This window comes from Trachypithecus francoisi, unplaced genomic scaffold, assembly GCF_009764315.1.
Source record: "Trachypithecus francoisi isolate TF-2019V2 unplaced genomic scaffold, Tfra_2.0 Lachesis_group15, whole genome shotgun sequence".
Taxonomy (NCBI): Eukaryota; Metazoa; Chordata; class Mammalia; order Primates; family Cercopithecidae; genus Trachypithecus; species Trachypithecus francoisi.
Window position 1 is genome coordinate 90,055,233 of NW_022681460.1, and position 17,550 is coordinate 90,072,782.

Genomic DNA, 17,550 nt, shown 5'->3' on the forward strand with positions numbered 1-17,550 from the left:
TTTTTTTTTTTTGCTGTTGCCAAATATTTCCATAGAAATTATGTTGATTATATGTCTATTTTTTCTTGTATATGACTAATATTGAGGCTTGCTATTTGACTAAAAATAATTTGAGTAGATGTTCCTTGTGTTCCTTTCATGCTTCTTTGGACATTATTATGTCTTAAAGAACCTTTTCATGTGTTATATGGTATATTCGTTTTTTAGGGTTATTGTGACATAGTGCCATAGACTAGGTGGCTTAACCGACAGAAATTTATTTTCTCAAAGTTCTGGGGGCTGGAAGTCCAAGATCAAGGTGTTCGTAGGATTGGTTTCTTCTTTGTGTTGGTTTGTGTCCTTGACTTACAGATGTCCATCTTCCTCTGGTGTCTTAATACAGTTTTTCTTCCGTGTATGTCTGTATCCTAATTTTCTCTATTTTTTTTTTAATTTGAGATGGAGTCTCACTCTGTTGCCCAGGCTGGAGTGCAGTGGCATGATCTTGGCTCACTGCAGCCTCTGCCTCCCAGGTTCAAGTAATTCTCTGCCTCAGCCTCCCAAGTAGCTGGGATTACAGGCACCCGCCACCACGCCCGACTAATTTTTGTATTTTTAGTAGAGATGGGGTTTCACCATCTTGGCCAGGCTGGTCTTAAACTCCGAACCTCGTGATCCACCTGCCTCGACCTTGCAAAGTGCTGGGATTACAGACGTGAGCCTCCACACCTGGCCAATTTTCTCTTCTTAAAAGGACCAGTCATACTGGATTAGGACCCACTCTAATGACCTCATTTAACTTAATTACTTCTTTAAATACTCTGTCTCCAAATACATCACATTCTGAGGTACTGGGGTTAGGGATTCAACATACGAATTTGGGGGCAACACCATTCAACCCATAGCACATGGTCAGTCCTCAAGAGGTCATGGGCAGAATGAGTAGGAGAATGTCATTTCTGCATATTCTTTGCTTATTAAACCATTGCTCCAGGTCTCAGCTTTTCTGTGTCTAGTTTTATGTTTAGTCTGGCCTCTGGTTGATGTGTACAGTGTACCATACTATAGAATCCTTATTGGAGCTTGAACTGGCAAAGTTGAAGAGTGATCTTTCCCATTTAGACAGTTCCCCTGTGTGTTCCAGAAAGTAGTCTTCATCTTTGGCATGAACCAGCTATGTTGGAAAGAAACTGAATGAAGGAAAAACCTTATAGACTTTGTGTATCTTCCAGCCTGTCTACAGAATCTGATGTTGACACTAAATTGTGGCCTGTGTTTGTTTTCTATTGCAGCTGTAACAAATTGTTACAAACTTAGTGACTTAAAACAACATAAATGCATTTTCCCTATAGTTGTGTAGGTCAAAAGGCCAACACAGTCTCAAAAGGTTAAAGTTATGAAAGGTGTCAATATGGCCGTATTCCATTTCTTGGCCATTTCTGGCTTCTAGATTGCCTGCATTCCTTGGTTCATGGCCCCCTTTATTCATTTTCAAAGCCAGCAATATAGCAGCATTTCTCTGGCCTGCTTCCATCTTACCTCTCTTTCTCTGACTTCAGCCAGGAAAAGTTTTCACTTTTAAGGACTCACCCTTAGTCACATCTGTAAAGTCTCTTTTAGCACATAAGATAACATATTCACAGTTCTCAGGGATTAGAGCGTGGGCATTTTTGGGGTAGGGAGGGGAGTCATTATTTTGCTTATCACGTGGTACCAACTATAGTATCATCATCTGTCTTTCAGCCCTCCTTCACTTCTACCCTTTATCCTTTCATATTGCTTGCCACTTCAGACAAGTGGTCCTGTGTTGAAATGAATACCAGTCATCATTAGTAAAGCCAGGGGAGAGAAGAAAATTCCCAACTCCCAGGATTTTGGTTTGGAGTTTCATTTGCTTGCTCTTTGTGGTCTCATTTTGCCTCATCCTCTCTAAATTAGAAGATCATAATAGGTTTTATCAAGAATTTATTTATCTATTTCCTGAGACACTACACTAGTGCCTTGGGAAAGAGAATGGAGTCTTTCTTTAGTTTGATTTTATACACACTATAACTAGCAGGAACTCCTTGAAATTTTGAGGTAAATTTTAGAAATACTGATTGTATAGAACAAAACAGAAAATTCATTTGAATGAGACAGAAACCTAGTAGGAAGTAGAATGGTTTTATTTTAACTTAATAATACAAGTTTGAAATAACAATACCAGTTCCTCACCACTTCAGAATTATCAGGGGCATGTGTTAAGAATGCAGAATTTTGCACCATACTCCAGACATACTGAATCACAACTAAATTTTAATCATTTTTATTTCTAGCACTTTTTAACAGTCATGCCAGCTCATATGCATGCTGACATTTTAGTGGTACTAGTTTTAGACTCTTACCTAAATGTGGTGGTTACTTTGCTTATTCTTGTTGATAACACGAGCCAACAAAACAGCAAAACTTATATATCTTTATAGAATCCGTAACAAAAGAGGAGAAATGGTAGCAAAGAAAATAATTTTCTGTAGATTATAAATAAAGTTTAAAAATAAATGCTAAAATGAGGAATAGTTACATTAGTATAGAAGATAAAGGTGTATAATGTTCTTAATATTTAAAGAATACTTTCAGGTCGATAAGAGAATATTAGACTAGGCTCAGTGACTTACACCTGTAATCCCAACACTTTGGGAGGAGACTAGGCTCAGTGACTCACACCTGTAATCCCAACACTTTGGGAGGCTGAGGGAGGAGAATCACTTGGGCCCAGGATTTGATAGTGATTACTATTAACTTCAAATAAATGGATGCTTCAGTTATAAACTCTGAAGGGTCCAGAATTGAGATAATGTTAACAGTAAGATAATTAGTATAATTACCAACATATACCCTCCTTATCTCCTTTTTTGAGCTCTCTTATATTTTCATATGTCTTGTTCCTTACTTTTTCCCCAATCTTTTTCCTTTTCTCAGCCTTGTAAATTTTCATAAGTCTTCAGTGGCAACACACGCATTTAACGTAACACCTCGTGCTAAAGAAGTTCCACCCTTTTTTAAGTACTTGCTTAATACCAAGTGTTTATTCTCTAACAGTGATCTATTGAGTGTTCGCTCCTGACAATAAGAAGTTTTTAATCTAGTAAATTAATATCACTTCTGTGCCATTCTACTTTGTCTGTGGAACCATTATCAAAATGGAATAATGTTGTTAAATTGCTTTTTGTAGATACTAATTTTTTTGTCAGTCAAATCTCTAAGAATGCACTCATTATTCAAGCCTTAATTATCTTAATTAAAAATATGAAATTAAAAAAACTTAATTTTTACAGGGACGTTATTATGATTGGAAGAATTTTTTTTTTATACTTTGAGTTCTGGGATACATGTGCAGAACATGCAGGTTTGTTACATAGGTATACACGTGCCATGGTGGTTTGTTACACCCATCAACCTGTCATCCACATTAGGTATTTCCTAATGCTATCCCTCCCCTTGCCTTCCACCCCCTGACAGGCCCCGCTGTGTGATGTTCCCCTCCCTGTGTCCATGTGTTCTCATTGTTCAACTCCCACTTATGAGTGAGAACATGCAGTGTTTGGTTTTCTGTTCCTGTGTTAGTTTGTTGAGAATGATGGTTTCCAGCTTCATCCAAGTCCCTGTAAAGGACATGAACTCATTATTTTTTATGGCTACATAGTACTCCATGGTGTATATGTGCTACATTTTCTTTATCCAATCTAACATTGATAGGCATTTGGATTGGTTCCAAGTCTTTGCTATTATGAACAGTGCTGCAATAAACATATGTGTGCATGTGTCTTTATCGTAGAATGATTTATAATCCTTTGGGTATATACCCAGTAATGGGATTGCTGGGTCAAATGATTTTTCTGTTTCTAGATCCTTGAGGAGTCGCCACACTGTCTTCCACAGTGGTTGAACTAATTTACACTCCCACCAACAGTGTAAAAGCATTTCTATTTCTCCATGTCCTCTCCAACATCTGTTGTTTCCTGACTTTTTAACAATTGCCATTCTTACTGGCATGAGATGACATCTCATTGTGGTTTTGATTGGCATTTCTCTAATGAACAGTTATGATGAGCTTTTTTTCAAGTTTTTGGCCACATACATGCCTTCTTTTGAAAATGTCTGTTCATATCCTTTGCCAGCTTTCTGATGGAGTGTTTTGGTTTTTTTTTTTTTTTCTCTTGTAAATTTAAGTTACTTGTAGATTCTGGATATTATCCCTTTGCCAGATGGATAGATTGCAAAAATTTCTCCCATTCTGTAGGTTGCCTGTTCACTCAGATGCTAGTTTCTTTTGCTGTGCAGAAGCTCTTTAGTTTAATTAGATCCCACTTGTCAATTTTACTTTTGTTACCATTGCTTTTGGTGTTTTAGTCATGAAATATTTGCCCATGCCTATGGCCTAAAAGGTATTCCCAAGGTTTTTTTCTAGGGCTTTTGTGGTTTTAGGTCTTATGTTTAAATCTTTAATCCATATCGAGTTAATTTTTGTTTAAGTTGTAAGGAAAAGGGTCCAGTTTCTTTCTCTTGCCTGATTGCCCTGGCCAGACCTTCCAATACTGTGTTGAATAGGAGTGGTAAGAGAGGGCATCCTTGTCTTGTGCTAGTTTTGAAAGGGAATGCATCCAGCTTTTGTCCTTCAGTATGATATTGTCCACGGGTTTGGCATAAATAGCTCTTATTATTTTGAGATATGTTTCATCAATACCTAGTTTATTGAGCGTTTTTAGCATGAAGGGGTGTTGAATTTTACCGAAGGCCTTTTCTGTATCTATTGAGATAATCATGTGGTTTTTGTTATTGGTTCTGTTTATGCAATGGATTACATTTATTTATTTGCGTATGTTGAACCAGCCTTGCATCCCAGGGATGAAGCCGACTTGATCATGGTGAATAAGCTGTTTGATGTGCTGCTGTATTTGGTGTGCAGGTATTTTATTGAGGATTTTTGCATCAATGTTCGTCAGGGATACTGGCCTGAAATTTTCTTGTTTTGTTGTGTCTCTGCCAAGTTTTGGTATCAGGACAATGCTGATCTGATAAAATGAGTTAGAGAGGAGCCCCTCTTTTTCTATTGTTTGGAATAGTTTCAGAAGGAATGGTACCAGCTCCTGTTTGTACCTCTAGTAGAATTTGGCTGTGAATCTGTCTCCCTGGGCTGTTGTTGCTGTTGTTGGTAGACTATAATTACTACCTCAATTTCAGAACTTGTTATTGGTCTATTTGGGGATTCACCTTCTTCCTACTTTAGTCTTGGGAGGGTGTTTGTGTCCAGGAATTTATCCATTTCTTCTAGATATTCTAGTTTATTTGGTAGTTTATTTGTAGAGGTGTTTGCAGTATTCTCTGATGTTAGTTTGTATTTCTGTGGGATCAATGGTGATCTCCCCTTTTTCATTTTTTATTGTTTCTATTTGATTCTTCTCTCTTTTCTTCTTTATTAGTCTGGCTAGCAATCTGTCTATTTTGTTAATCTTTTTAAAAACCATGTATTTTTTAAGGATTTTTCATGTCTTTATCTCCTTCAGTTCTGCTCTGATCTTAGTTATTTCTCATCTTCTGCTAGCTTTTGAATTTGTTTGCTCTTGCTTCTCTAGTTCTTTTAATTGTGATGTTAGGGTGTCAATTTTAGATCTTTCCCCCTTGCTCCTGTGGGCATTTAGTGCTATAACTTTCCCTCTAAATACGGCCTTAGCTGTGTCCCAGAGATTCTAGTACATTGTGTTTTTGTTCTCAGTGGTTTCAAAGAACTTACTTAGTTCTCTGTGTTTCCTGAATTTGAATATTGGCCTGCCTTGCTAGGTTGGAGAAGTTCTCCTGGATAATGTCCTGAAGTGTGTTTTCCAACTTGGTTCCATTCTCCCTGTCACTTTCAGGTACACCAACCAAATGTCGGTTTGGTCTTTTCACATAGTCCCATATTTCTGGGAGGGTTTGTTCATTCCTTTTCATTCTTTTTTCTCTAATCTTGTCTTCACACTTTATTTCCTTAAGTTGATCTTCAATCTCTGATATCCTTTCTTCTACTTGATTGATTCAGCTATTGATACTTGTATATGCTTCATGAAGTTCTCATGCCATGTTTTTCAGGTCCGTCAGGTCATTTATGTTCTTCTCTAAACTGGTTATTCTAGTTAGCAATTCCTCTGACCTTTTATCAAGGTTCTTAGCTTCCTTGCATTGAGTTAGAACATGCTCCTTTAGCTCAGAGGAGTTTGTTATTACCCCCTTCTGAAGCCTACTTTTGTCAATTAGTCAAACTCAATCTCCGTCTAGTTTTGTTCCCTTGCTGGTGAGGAGTTGTGATCCTTTGGAGGAGAGGAGATATTCTGGCTTTTTGAATTTTCAGCCTTTTTGTGCTGGTTTTTGCTCATCTTCATGGATTTACCTACCTTTGGTCTTTGCTGTTGGTGACCTTCGGGTGGAGTGTTTGCATGGTCATCCTTTTTGTTGATGTTAATGCTCTTCCTTTCTGTTTGTTAGTTTTCCTTCTAAGAGTCAATCCCCTCTTCTACAGGTCTGCTGGAGTTTGCTGGAGGTCCACTTCAGTCCCTGTTTGCCTTGGTGTCACCAGCGGAGGCTGCAGAACAGCAAAGATTGCTGCCTGTTCCTTCCTCTGCAAGCTTCCCCTGAGAGGGGCACCTGCCAGATGCCAGCCGGAGCTCTCCTGTATGAGGTGTCTGTTGACCCCTGCTGGGAGGTGTCTCTCCATCAGGAGGCATGAGAGTCAGGGACCCACTTGAAGAGGCAGTCTGTTTCTTAGCAGAGCTCGAATGCTGTGCTGGGAGATCTGCTGCTCTCTTCAGAGCCAGCAGGCAGGAATGTTTAAGTCTGCTGAAGCCGTGCCCACAGCTGCCCCTTTCCTCAGGTGTTCTGTCCCAGGGAGATAGGAGTTTTATCTATAAGCCCCTGACTGGGGCTGCTGCCTTTCTTTCAGAGATGCCCTGCCCAGAGAGGAGGAATCTAGAGAGGCAGTTTGGCTACAGTGGCTTTGTGGTGCTGCAGTGGGCTTCACCCAGTCCAAACTTCTCAGTGGCTTTATTTACACTGTGATGGGAAAACTGCTTACTCAAGCCTCAGTAATGATGGACATCCCTCCCTACACCAAGCTCGAGTGTCCCAGGTCAGACTACTGTGCTGGAGCAATAATTTCAAGCCAGTGGATCTTAGTTTGCTGGACTCCACGGGGATGGAATCTGCTGAGCAAGACCACTTGGCTCCTTGGCTTCAGCCCCCTTTTCAGGGGTGTGAATGGTTCTGTCTCGCTGGCATTCCAGGTGCCACTGGGGTATGGAATAAAACTCCTGCAGCTAGCTTGGTGTCTGCCCAAATGACCGCCCAGTTTTGTGCTTGAAACCCGGGCCCTTGTGGTGTAAGCACCCAAGGGAATCTGCTGGTCTGTGGGTTGTGAAGACCATGGGAAAAGTGTTGTATCTGGGCCAGAGTACATGGTCCCTCAGGACAGGGTCCCTCACAGCTTCCCTTGGCTAGGGGAGGGAGTTCCCCAACCCCTTGTGCTTCCCAGGTGAGGCGATGCCCCACCCTGCTTCTCCTTGCCCTCTGTGGGCTGTACCCACTGTCTAACCAGTCCCAATGAGATGAACCGGGTAGCTCAATTGGAAATGCAGAAATCACCCACCTTCTACATTGGTCTTGCTGCGAGCTGCAGACCGGAGCTGTTCCTATTTGGTCATCTTACCCGGGAATCACGAATTTTTTAACTTTCTGATTTACTTCAATATCTCTGTCTTGTTCATAAATCTTTGTCATTGACTACATTGTAGTCAGACTTCTTTATGGTATATACTTTAATCATTAACATGGGAAAGGAGGGAGAAAAGAGAAGGGGAAACATGTAACATTTTTTTTCAATTTTGTTATTTTTCTAATTCACATTTTAGAAGTCTAAATATATTCTAGACATGTAGAAAGTATTTTAATTCTGGCAGTCATTAGTAGCACATTGGCACTTCAACCTCAGCTGCTCAGAAGCCTGCCAGTAGATTGTTTAAAGTTTTTATGCCTTAAGGAACAGCTGCACTTTACAGCAGCACTTGGTTTCAGTTTTTACATTTCATCTGAAATACATTCATGTGATATAACTTGTTAACTTTCAGCTAGCTGGAAATCCTTAACTCTTCTTATGCAATACATTATACAAAGGATATATTGGCCAAACCAAAACAATTTCATAACGACAGAGAGTGCCATTACTAATTACAACAGGACAACAAGTGTGAAGAAAGGCTATCATTTCTATTGGCTTTAAGTAAACTCCTCTTCGGATTATTCTTAACATCCGAAGGTTTAACCTTCTTAACATCACCATCTCCATGGCTTAAAACAATTACTGTTTTATTAATGTTTATGATTCTGTGGGCTGGCAGTTAGGAATGGAATGGCTAGGAAGGCTAGGATGCCTGGCACAGCGGGGCCTTTCTCCACATCGGTTCTCATTCTTCAGAAATTGGTCACATTCCACATGCAAAATGTGCTCATCACCATCCTAGGATTTCAAAAGTTTCATCCCACTAATAGCAGCAGGTCCAAAGTTCAAGATATTGTCATCTAAATCTGGTCTAGATGCAAATGACGTTTCTTGGGTTTTGCTCCTTGGTGGAGCTCATTTCTGTGTTCCCACACATCAAACATACAATGGTGAGGCAGGGACAGAATAACCGCCATCAACATTCTCATTCAAAGCTGGAGGAGTAGGAATCATATGGCTCTAAATGGTACATAGCAATTCTGAAATCTCACGGGACACATGTTGCCAGGCCAACTACATGGGGAAGAGAAGGGAATATTCTTTGAGTAGGGCCCATTCAGTTTCCTCAGGGTGGTTCTGTAGTTCATGGTTCTTTTTTAGGCTTTTGGTTTTGCCCTCTGGGTTCTTGGCTCTGTCCTCTGAGATATCCTTTCTCTGTCATAAGAAATGATCTGTAGCCGGGCGCGGTGGCTCAAGCCTGTAATCCCAGCACTTTGGGAGGCCGAGACGGGCGGATCACGAGGTCAGGAGATCGAGACCATCCTGGCTAACACGGTGAAACCCCGTCTCTACTAAAAATACAAAAACTAGCCGGGCGAGGTGGCGGGCGCCTGTAGTCCCAGCTACTCCGGAGGCTGAGGCAGGAGAATGGCGTAAACCCGGAAGGCGGAGCTTGCAGTGAGCTGAGATCCGGCCACTGCACTCCAGTCCGGGCGACAGAGCGAGACTCCGCCTCAAAAGAAAAAAAAAAAGAAAAAAAGAAAGAAATGATCTGTATTAGCAGCTGAATAACTTTCTCAGTCTGCTTACTGACTACAGAAAATTGAGGACCCAGATAATTATTTTCATTTTGAAGTGTCTCTGTCTTAATAATCCAAGATAGTACCATGCCCTTAAAAACTCTTTAGACCTTCTCTGTATCAGATTATAGTCTACTCAATGTGACAGAGGCTCCATTCACAATTCTTTTCAAAATAGGCTCCTTCCTATATTGGCTGGCATGGCAGAATGTTGTGCGACCAGTTCCTTTTGTCTAGTTAAGGTGATCTATTAGTCTTCACTTTAAATCATTCAGAGATTTCTGAAAAAGTTATTAAAACCACACACTTAATTTGATCTTTGAAGACCTTATTTTACTATGCACATCTTTTACCAGCAAACCCTGTGTCCTGTTTTCTTTCAGTTTTGCTCACAAACTGAACATTTTCTTCTCTAGCTCTTCCCTGTTTTAGACCTTATTATATAACCACAAGAAACCAAGTCAGCATTCTGCCTGGAAATCTCATTAGCCAGATTCACAAATTCATTATTTCAATTTTCTCTATTCTAGGTTACTGAAGGTGTCACTTTGGTCTTATTTATTTATTTATTTATTTACTTATTTTTGCAGGTTATTCCCAATTTAAGTGTTTTTGAGTTTCTTTCAGCAATATTTTGTATTTTCCAGTGAGCAGGTCTCACACATGTTTTCTTAAATATGTCCCTATGAATTTTGCATTTTGGGCTGGTATTATAGAGTTGTATATTTTGTTTCATTTTTAACTGTCCGTTGCAAGTATATAGAAGTACAATTGATTTGTGTATATTTACTTTATAACTTGTGATCGTGTTAAGTTCATGTATTTTTTTCTACTAGGATTTTTTTTGGTAGATTTCTTAGTATTTTCTATGTACACAATCGTGTGTACAAATAAAAAAGGTTTGGCTTCTTTTTTTTTTCAAACTATATTTCTTTCTTTTTCTTGCCTTATTGTAATAGCTAGGGTCTCCAGTATAGTGTTGAGTAGAAGTGATGAGGGTAAATATCCTTGTCTTGTTCCCTATCTTAAGTGAAGAGCACTCAGTCTTTCACTGCTAAATATGCTACTATATGTGGGATTTTCTTAGATGTCCTTTATTGCGTTGAGGAAGTTCCTTTCTGCTTCTAGTTTACTGAGATTTTTTTATGAATGGGTATGTTATATTGTATTTAAATTATATCTCGATTTCAAAACTGATTTAATAAAAGTGATATTACATATTATATATACCAAAACTTATACAGGGCAATGTTCTTAGTTTAAGAAACAACTTAAACTGTGTAAAGTTAAAAAATTTTAAGAAAACACTAGTAAAGGCTAAAAAATTTATTTTAAAGTCTGTTAACTATCATAGTAAAGGCAAAATAAAACTGTTGTTTGATGGTTTGCTTTTGGAAGTGGAAAATTAAGAAAGGAATTGCTATCTTTCCATTCTTTAAGCAGTATTTCAAAACTAAATGTTATTTCTCTGTGTGATTACCTTTGTCTGTAAAATCTCAATTGAACTTTTCTAATTAACACAAATGAAATATTTTAATTTTTTTTTGTTTTCCTTAGAATAGTCTAGAATGTTAACATTCAGGAATTATTTTTCTTTCCTTTTGTTTTTTTTTAAATTGCAACAGAGTCTCCTTCTGTCACCCAGGCTGCAGTGCAGTGGTGTGATCTCAGCTCACTGCAACCTCCACCTCCCAGGTTCAAGTAATTCTCCTGCCTCAGCCTCCCAAGTAGCTGGGACTACAGGTGCGCACCGCCACACCTGGCTAATTTTTGTATTTTTAGTAGAGACGGGGTTTCACTGTGTTAGCCAGGATGCTCTTGATCTCCTGACCTCGTGATTGGCCTGCCTCGGCCTCCCAAAGTGTTGGGATTACAGGTGTGAGCCACTGCTCCTGGGCAGGAATTTTTTTTCTTATTTGGTGTATAAATATTACAATATATTCTATGTAACATTAAGTAATTACCCTGTAGGTTAATTCTAAATCAGTATGGTAAGATTTTATTTCTATTTTTATCCCTTTTATACAGATGAAGAAACTAAGGCTCAATAAATGACTTGGTTATAGTTATTTCTATTATGGTTCTTTTTTAAATAGGAGTTACTTAAAGATCCACTCTACATTGGACTACGGCAGAGAAGAGTAAGAGGTTCTGAATATGATGATTTTTTGGACGAATTCATGGAGTCGGTTTCTTCCAAGTATGTATCTTTATTTTATCTATATTTTAGTCAGTAACAATAATGTAACAGACTATTAAAAAATCAAAGATTTATGCAATATGGTTTAATAATTAGAAGTAATTTGAATGCATATATCCTACCTATTTCCTCATGACTGTTAACGGACAAATGATAATATCATGTGTCTATCCAGAAAAGATTGTCTCTGTTGCTGTCCCTGAATCTACTTTTTTTTTTTACAAGAATCTTTAGAACCTGTGGCTGTTGAAATGCATGATTATGGTAAAGGAGACAGTGACCAGTGACTAAATTACCTGCAAACCTTTTTGTGTTTATTGACAATCTATACTTTCTGGTTGATGATAAAATCTGATCTTCAGTCATCTTTGTGGCTGATATTTGACTCTTTTATGGTCAACCATCAGCCACAAAGGAAAAGCAGAAAAAGAGGTGGGGATTGAGCATGAGTTGGTAGAGTCCACAGGGTCCAGAATGGAGCAAGAACAGGACAGTCCATCATGATCCACACATCTCTGATTAAAACTATAATATTTGATTAAAATGCAGTACTATATAGGTTGAGTGTCTCTTATCCAAATCACCTGAAACCATTGTGTTTATGCAGATTTTGAAATATTTGCATATATATAATGAGATGGCACCCATATCTAAACACAAAATTTATTTATGTTTCATATAAATCATATACACATTGCCTAAAGGTAATTTTATGCAAAAGTTTAAATAATTTTGCGTGTAAAGCCAAGTTTATGTACATTGAACCATCCGAGGCAAAGATGTCACTATCTCAGCTACCCATGTGGACAATGTACAGTTGTTTGGCATCACCATTATCCCTGACTCTGAATTTTATATGCTACCAATAAGCAATCTTTTTTTGCACTTATCACACATAAATCCTTAACAGCAAAAAACATAGTTAATATACCATTAATGCAATGAAAAAAATAATGTGTTCAGGGTAACTTGTGGCATCATATCAGCGCTCAAAAAGTTTCAGATTTTGGAGCATTTTGGATTTTGGATTTTTTGGATTAGGGTTGCTCAACCTGTATTTTCATCTTTTCAAGTTGACATTTGATTGTGGGCCAGATGCTATAGTAAATTTTTCCATTTTTTTTTTTCAGAAAAGAGGCTCCCACCATAATTTAGTAATATATTCGAAGAGAATTTTATCACACTGACAATCATCCCTTGGTTACTGTATAACCACAGAAACCACATGCTATTTAAAAACACATATGTTGCCTTGGTTTTTCTTAGAAATAAAGTCATCACTAGAATTAACTGTAACTAGAGATGCACTTCTGGTTTCTTTTTATTATAATGTTTATTTTTAAGAAGTTGTATCCAACAGCAGAAAGTGCTTTCATCAGCTTGCACAACATTTAGAATGCATTTAACCTCTCATTACTCAAGGTTTTAATGCTGAGTACATTTGCCAATTAGTATGGACTACATTTTAGAACCACATGCTTGATTTATTTATTGTAATTATTTAACCTATTTCATTAAGCTACACTTATTTATAGAAATAAGTTGAGAAACTCTGCATTTTTTTTGAGATCACATAATACAGTTAATTTCTAATAGCTTTTCATATTTAAAGTGCCTTATCTTGTGAAACGCTCATGTAAGGTTTTGAAATTATCCAACTTCCTCAATAGCACCATTAATCAAGAGATTGTATAGATAATAGTGTAAGGTTGTATAAAAGGAATGGAAATGCAATCTGGAATAGAGTCTATCTAAATAAGACAACTTTAACAAACAGACACTGCTAACAAGTTAGGTGCACGTAAGTGCTGATGAAATAAGGGGAGAAGGAATTATTATTGGGAACCAATGAAAAGTTTTTGGGAAACAATGAGATATGAGTGAATTTTGAATATTTTGTGTCAATCCAGAATCAGAAAAACTGTTGTTTTTTTAATGTGGAATTGAGGAGTTACCTAAGTTCTTTGTAAGGAAACAGGGATTGACAAGTGTCAGCAATAATTTTAAATGTAGAGATCACCTATAAATCAGGGGTTGTAGTTCCAGAGAAAAATGCGAAAGACTAAAAAAATACCTTCTGTCATAACATTGTTTCAGGGAAATGATTTAGATGTGAAACCTAACACTACCCAATTAAATTGAGAAGTTGTACTGAAGATAAACCCAAGATTATTTTAAAAAGAAACATAACTTAAATTCAAAGTGGGAAATGATTGTTACAGGTTACCTAGACATCAGACTCTGAGATAGAGTTTATTAAGGAGTACCCTTGGGCCGGGCACAGTGGCTCACACCTGTAATCCCAGCACTTTGGGAGGCCGAGGCAAGCGGATCACTTGAGGCCAGGAGTTGGATACCAGCCTGGCCAACATGGCGAAAACCTGTCTCTACTAACAAATACAAAAACATTAGCCAGGCATGGTGGTATATGCCTGTAATCCCAGCTACTTGGAGACTGAAACACTAGAATTACCTAAACCTAGGAGGTGGAGGTTGCAGTTAGCCAAGATCACACCACCGCACTCCAGCCTGGGCAACAGAGCAAGACTCTTTTGAAAAAAAAAAAAAAAAAAAAATGGAGTACCTTTGGGATAAACCTCTTTGGAAGAAAGGGCATAGTACAGAAGTTATAGTGCAACATGGACCCACCAACAGCCATGGATAACTTAGTTGGGACCACCCCTGCATGCTGTTTAGATACTTACATGGACACTAATTTCTGCCCATCAACCTCCCCCTCTTCCTCCTTCAATGCTGTGTTGGTTTTTTTGTTTGCCATCTTGGTAGGTTTGGGGTAGAGCAGCTTCAAATTCTTCCTCTTGGTCTTCTCCACAATTAGAGCTCTTCCCTCACAGGCTGAGGATTTGATGAGAGTCTTATGGCACTTACCAAGTCTGTCTTTTCTGATTACACATTTAGGGTCTGAAGAATCACCACTAGGTGGATCTGTGGTCACAGTGGACCTATTATGAGCCAGACTTTGGCTGGGGCTCCATTTATTACTGGCTCCTATAAGCCTCTACTCTAACAGGGAAAGGGGAACAGCATTTTGATGCTTCAGGTCACCAGGTATCAGTGTCAACTGTGTGCTCATTAGTCCTCAAACATTTGGATAGTCCTTCTCCAGTGCACAGTTACTTGGGTAAAGTACTGTAGTTCCCTGTGGCTAAATATTGGGGGGATTATTATCCTATACTCTTGTCATGGTGTTAAAAGGTTCTTTCTTCTGGGAAGTAGGCTTCTTCTTCAGTTTGTGGGTTCTGGGTCTAAAAATTAACTCAGGTTTGGAAGCTGAGCAAGAGATTGTAACTTCATTGGGGCAGCTACACTCAACTTTGTGGTCATTCATCTTTGGTTTCTTTTGATGGTAAATATTGAGTAGTAGCTTTGTTAGCGCTCTGTTTTGCCTCTAGGGATGCAAGATTCTATTAGTTACCTCAATAACGTTTTGTGGGTTAGCCAGCCACACACACACACACCCCACTTTTGCCGCTCTTATGATAATTGTGTCTACTTGGCTTCTGATGGTTAAGCATTCTCACTTGGTCTCAGCATCCTCATTGCTATCAGTCAGCCTGGTTATATATCATCCTTTTCTTCTGTCACTCCTGACCTTCAGGGGAGAACCACCTCTGAAATTTTTAGTAATGTTGATGTCTTCTCATTGGCATATTCCTTATGGCTTTGGGAAATGGTGTGTTTTCTGGGTCTTCCTGTGGTATATATTCATCTTAAGGATTTTCTGGCTTTTACCTCATGTCTATATACCAGACTGCCCAGTTCTCTGAGCCTTGCAATCCCCTCTTCTGCCATCTGCCACAGCATTCCTGACATTTCAGTCATACTAGTATCAGCCATTAATTTGTCCATGTTTCTAGGAACCATCCTAGCAGTGAGTTTGGACCATCTTCTGGGATTCTTGCCCATGTTAAATCCTGCATCTCAGGAGAGTGCCTGCAAATCAGTAAGCTCTTCCTTTTCTTAGGTTCCAGCCCTTTTAATCAAACACCCTCAACATTTAATTCTACATGTATTCTCCTGGCTAATACAGACTATCTAGGTCTTGTGGCTCCTTTGGTGTAAATCTCTTTCTTTCTTTATTAACTCTAGTGTGTCCCAGATAGGTTATATTGTGATAAAACCTTCGTTATTGGCCCAGGGATCTGCAGGGGAGGCAGAGGTAGATGGTAGTTAAGGGGCACATGTTATCTTATAGGGGTGAAATCTCTATCCTTGTCGTCCCAAGAAAGAAGGGAAGGCCACTTTGTGATTCCCCCAGGTTAGAAAGCTCTGGGGGAATCTGGGGATTCAGGATTTCAGAAGACATCAAACCAGACATCCCATTCCATGTGGCAAATTCCCATTCTTTTCTAACTAGGATTCTGACTTAGCAGATCTGCTTTCATTGAGTTTGGGAGCTTGAATATTCTGATGATTAAGCCCTGTTTCTGTACATAAACTTTCTTTACCCAACAGCTACAGAAGCTGAGAACATCTTTGTATTTATAAAGAAGGCCCTCTGGCTTTCTTCTTGGCAGTTACTTTCTCTGAGCTTTTTGTGTTTTTTCCATTGTCCTTATAGTTACTACTTCTCTGATATTTCTCAAACATCTGAAATACCATTCTAACTAAGATGTTCCCAACATCTCAGCTCACCTCTGGTGAGTTTTAATAATTGGACTGCTACCTTGGACCGGGTGTGTGCTCCATCTTCTACCAGTGGTGGGGTCCTCATTACCACTGTGGCAGTGAGTTGACTAGCACCAAAGCCCCATCTTATTACCAGCTTTCTCAGACTATTCCAAGATTAGGTTACCTGGAACCTAATCTTGCCTTCCCAAAAGGCAAGCTTTGACCTAGTTTGAATTAGAAAAATAGCAAACAGGTCACAACAAATTGGGCAAGGGGGGAAACTAGCAGGAGATAAAGTGAGAAAGGTAACAGGAAGCCAGAAGTCCCAGGGCCTTTTACGCTATTGCAAGAACTGGTTTTTATTCTGAATAAAATGATAAGCTTTCCTGGGGTTTTGAGCAGAGAAATTACCTAACTCAGAATCATCACAGCTTTTGTGTTGAGGAAGACTAAAAGTCAATAAAGGAGGAAGCAGTGAAACAGAATTTTCAGGCTAAAGGGCAATAAAGGAGGAAGCAGAATTTCATTAACAGTTAAAAAATTGTTACAACAATCCAGGGAAAAGAGGTTCAGATAAGAGAAGTAATGATACTGGCAATGAGAAAAGGTTAGATTCTGGATACATTCTGAAGTTAAAGCTACTAAGTTTTGCAGGTGGCCTGGGTACAAAGTGGTAATTCCAACATTTTTAGTCACAGGAACAGGAAGAATGGGGCTGCCATTTACTGAGATGGGAAAGGCTGCATCAGGAGCAGGGCTGGGGTAAGTGGGAGATTGGGAGTCCAAGTCTGGACGTGTTACACATGCTACGTCTATTACAGATCTAAGTAGAAATGTCAAGGAGGATTTTGACTAACTGATGCAGGAATATAAAGCCTTGAACATCTCAGCCCAGCTGGTAACAACTCTGAAAAGCCACTGTAGCTTCAGAGTTCCCCACAGGATCAGGGAAAGCTGTCATCGTGCCTGCAGGCAGCTCAACTTCTCCCTCTGCCCATTCCTGCTTCCTTTGCTGTTTCTTCCACAGAGTTTAGTCTGAAGGGCACTTCTTAAAAACTTCTTAAACACTAAATTTCATTTCCAAATGCGCTTCCCAGCTATTTGCGCTTCCAAATAGCTTCCCAAGCTAATTCCCAATTAGCTTGGATATTAATTAGCATCTCTAGTCACTGGATGTGGGTCACTCTGGGGAAGAGCGTAAGTCATGGTCTATGGTGAAAGGACTCTTTGCAGCTGAGGCAACCCCCAGGACAACAGTGGGGGATCTGAGAGGCATATCATGATATTCAATGTAATTACTGAATTCAGAAAGTAATGATTAATTAGCTTGGATATTAATTAGCATCTCTAGTGGAGTAGCACAAATCTATTTTCTAGTACTGGCCTGTCCAATAAATGTATCAATTGGGCCTAGTAATTCTACGTCTGAGTATATA

At 39.0% G+C, this 17,550-nt stretch overlaps 1 protein-coding gene across 2 annotated transcripts in view; it reads left to right on the forward strand.

Moving 5' to 3' along the window:
• The window catches only part of ME1 (malic enzyme 1), a 216,267-nt gene that overhangs the window by 110,176 nt on the left and 88,541 nt on the right, over positions 1-17,550 (forward strand). For both annotated transcript variants that reach the window (XM_033235546.1, XM_033235547.1), the window contains exon 6: positions 11,379-11,482. In XM_033235546.1, coding sequence (XP_033091437.1) covers positions 11,379-11,482 — 104 coding nt within the window. The remainder of the gene's footprint in view (positions 1-11,378; positions 11,483-17,550) is intronic.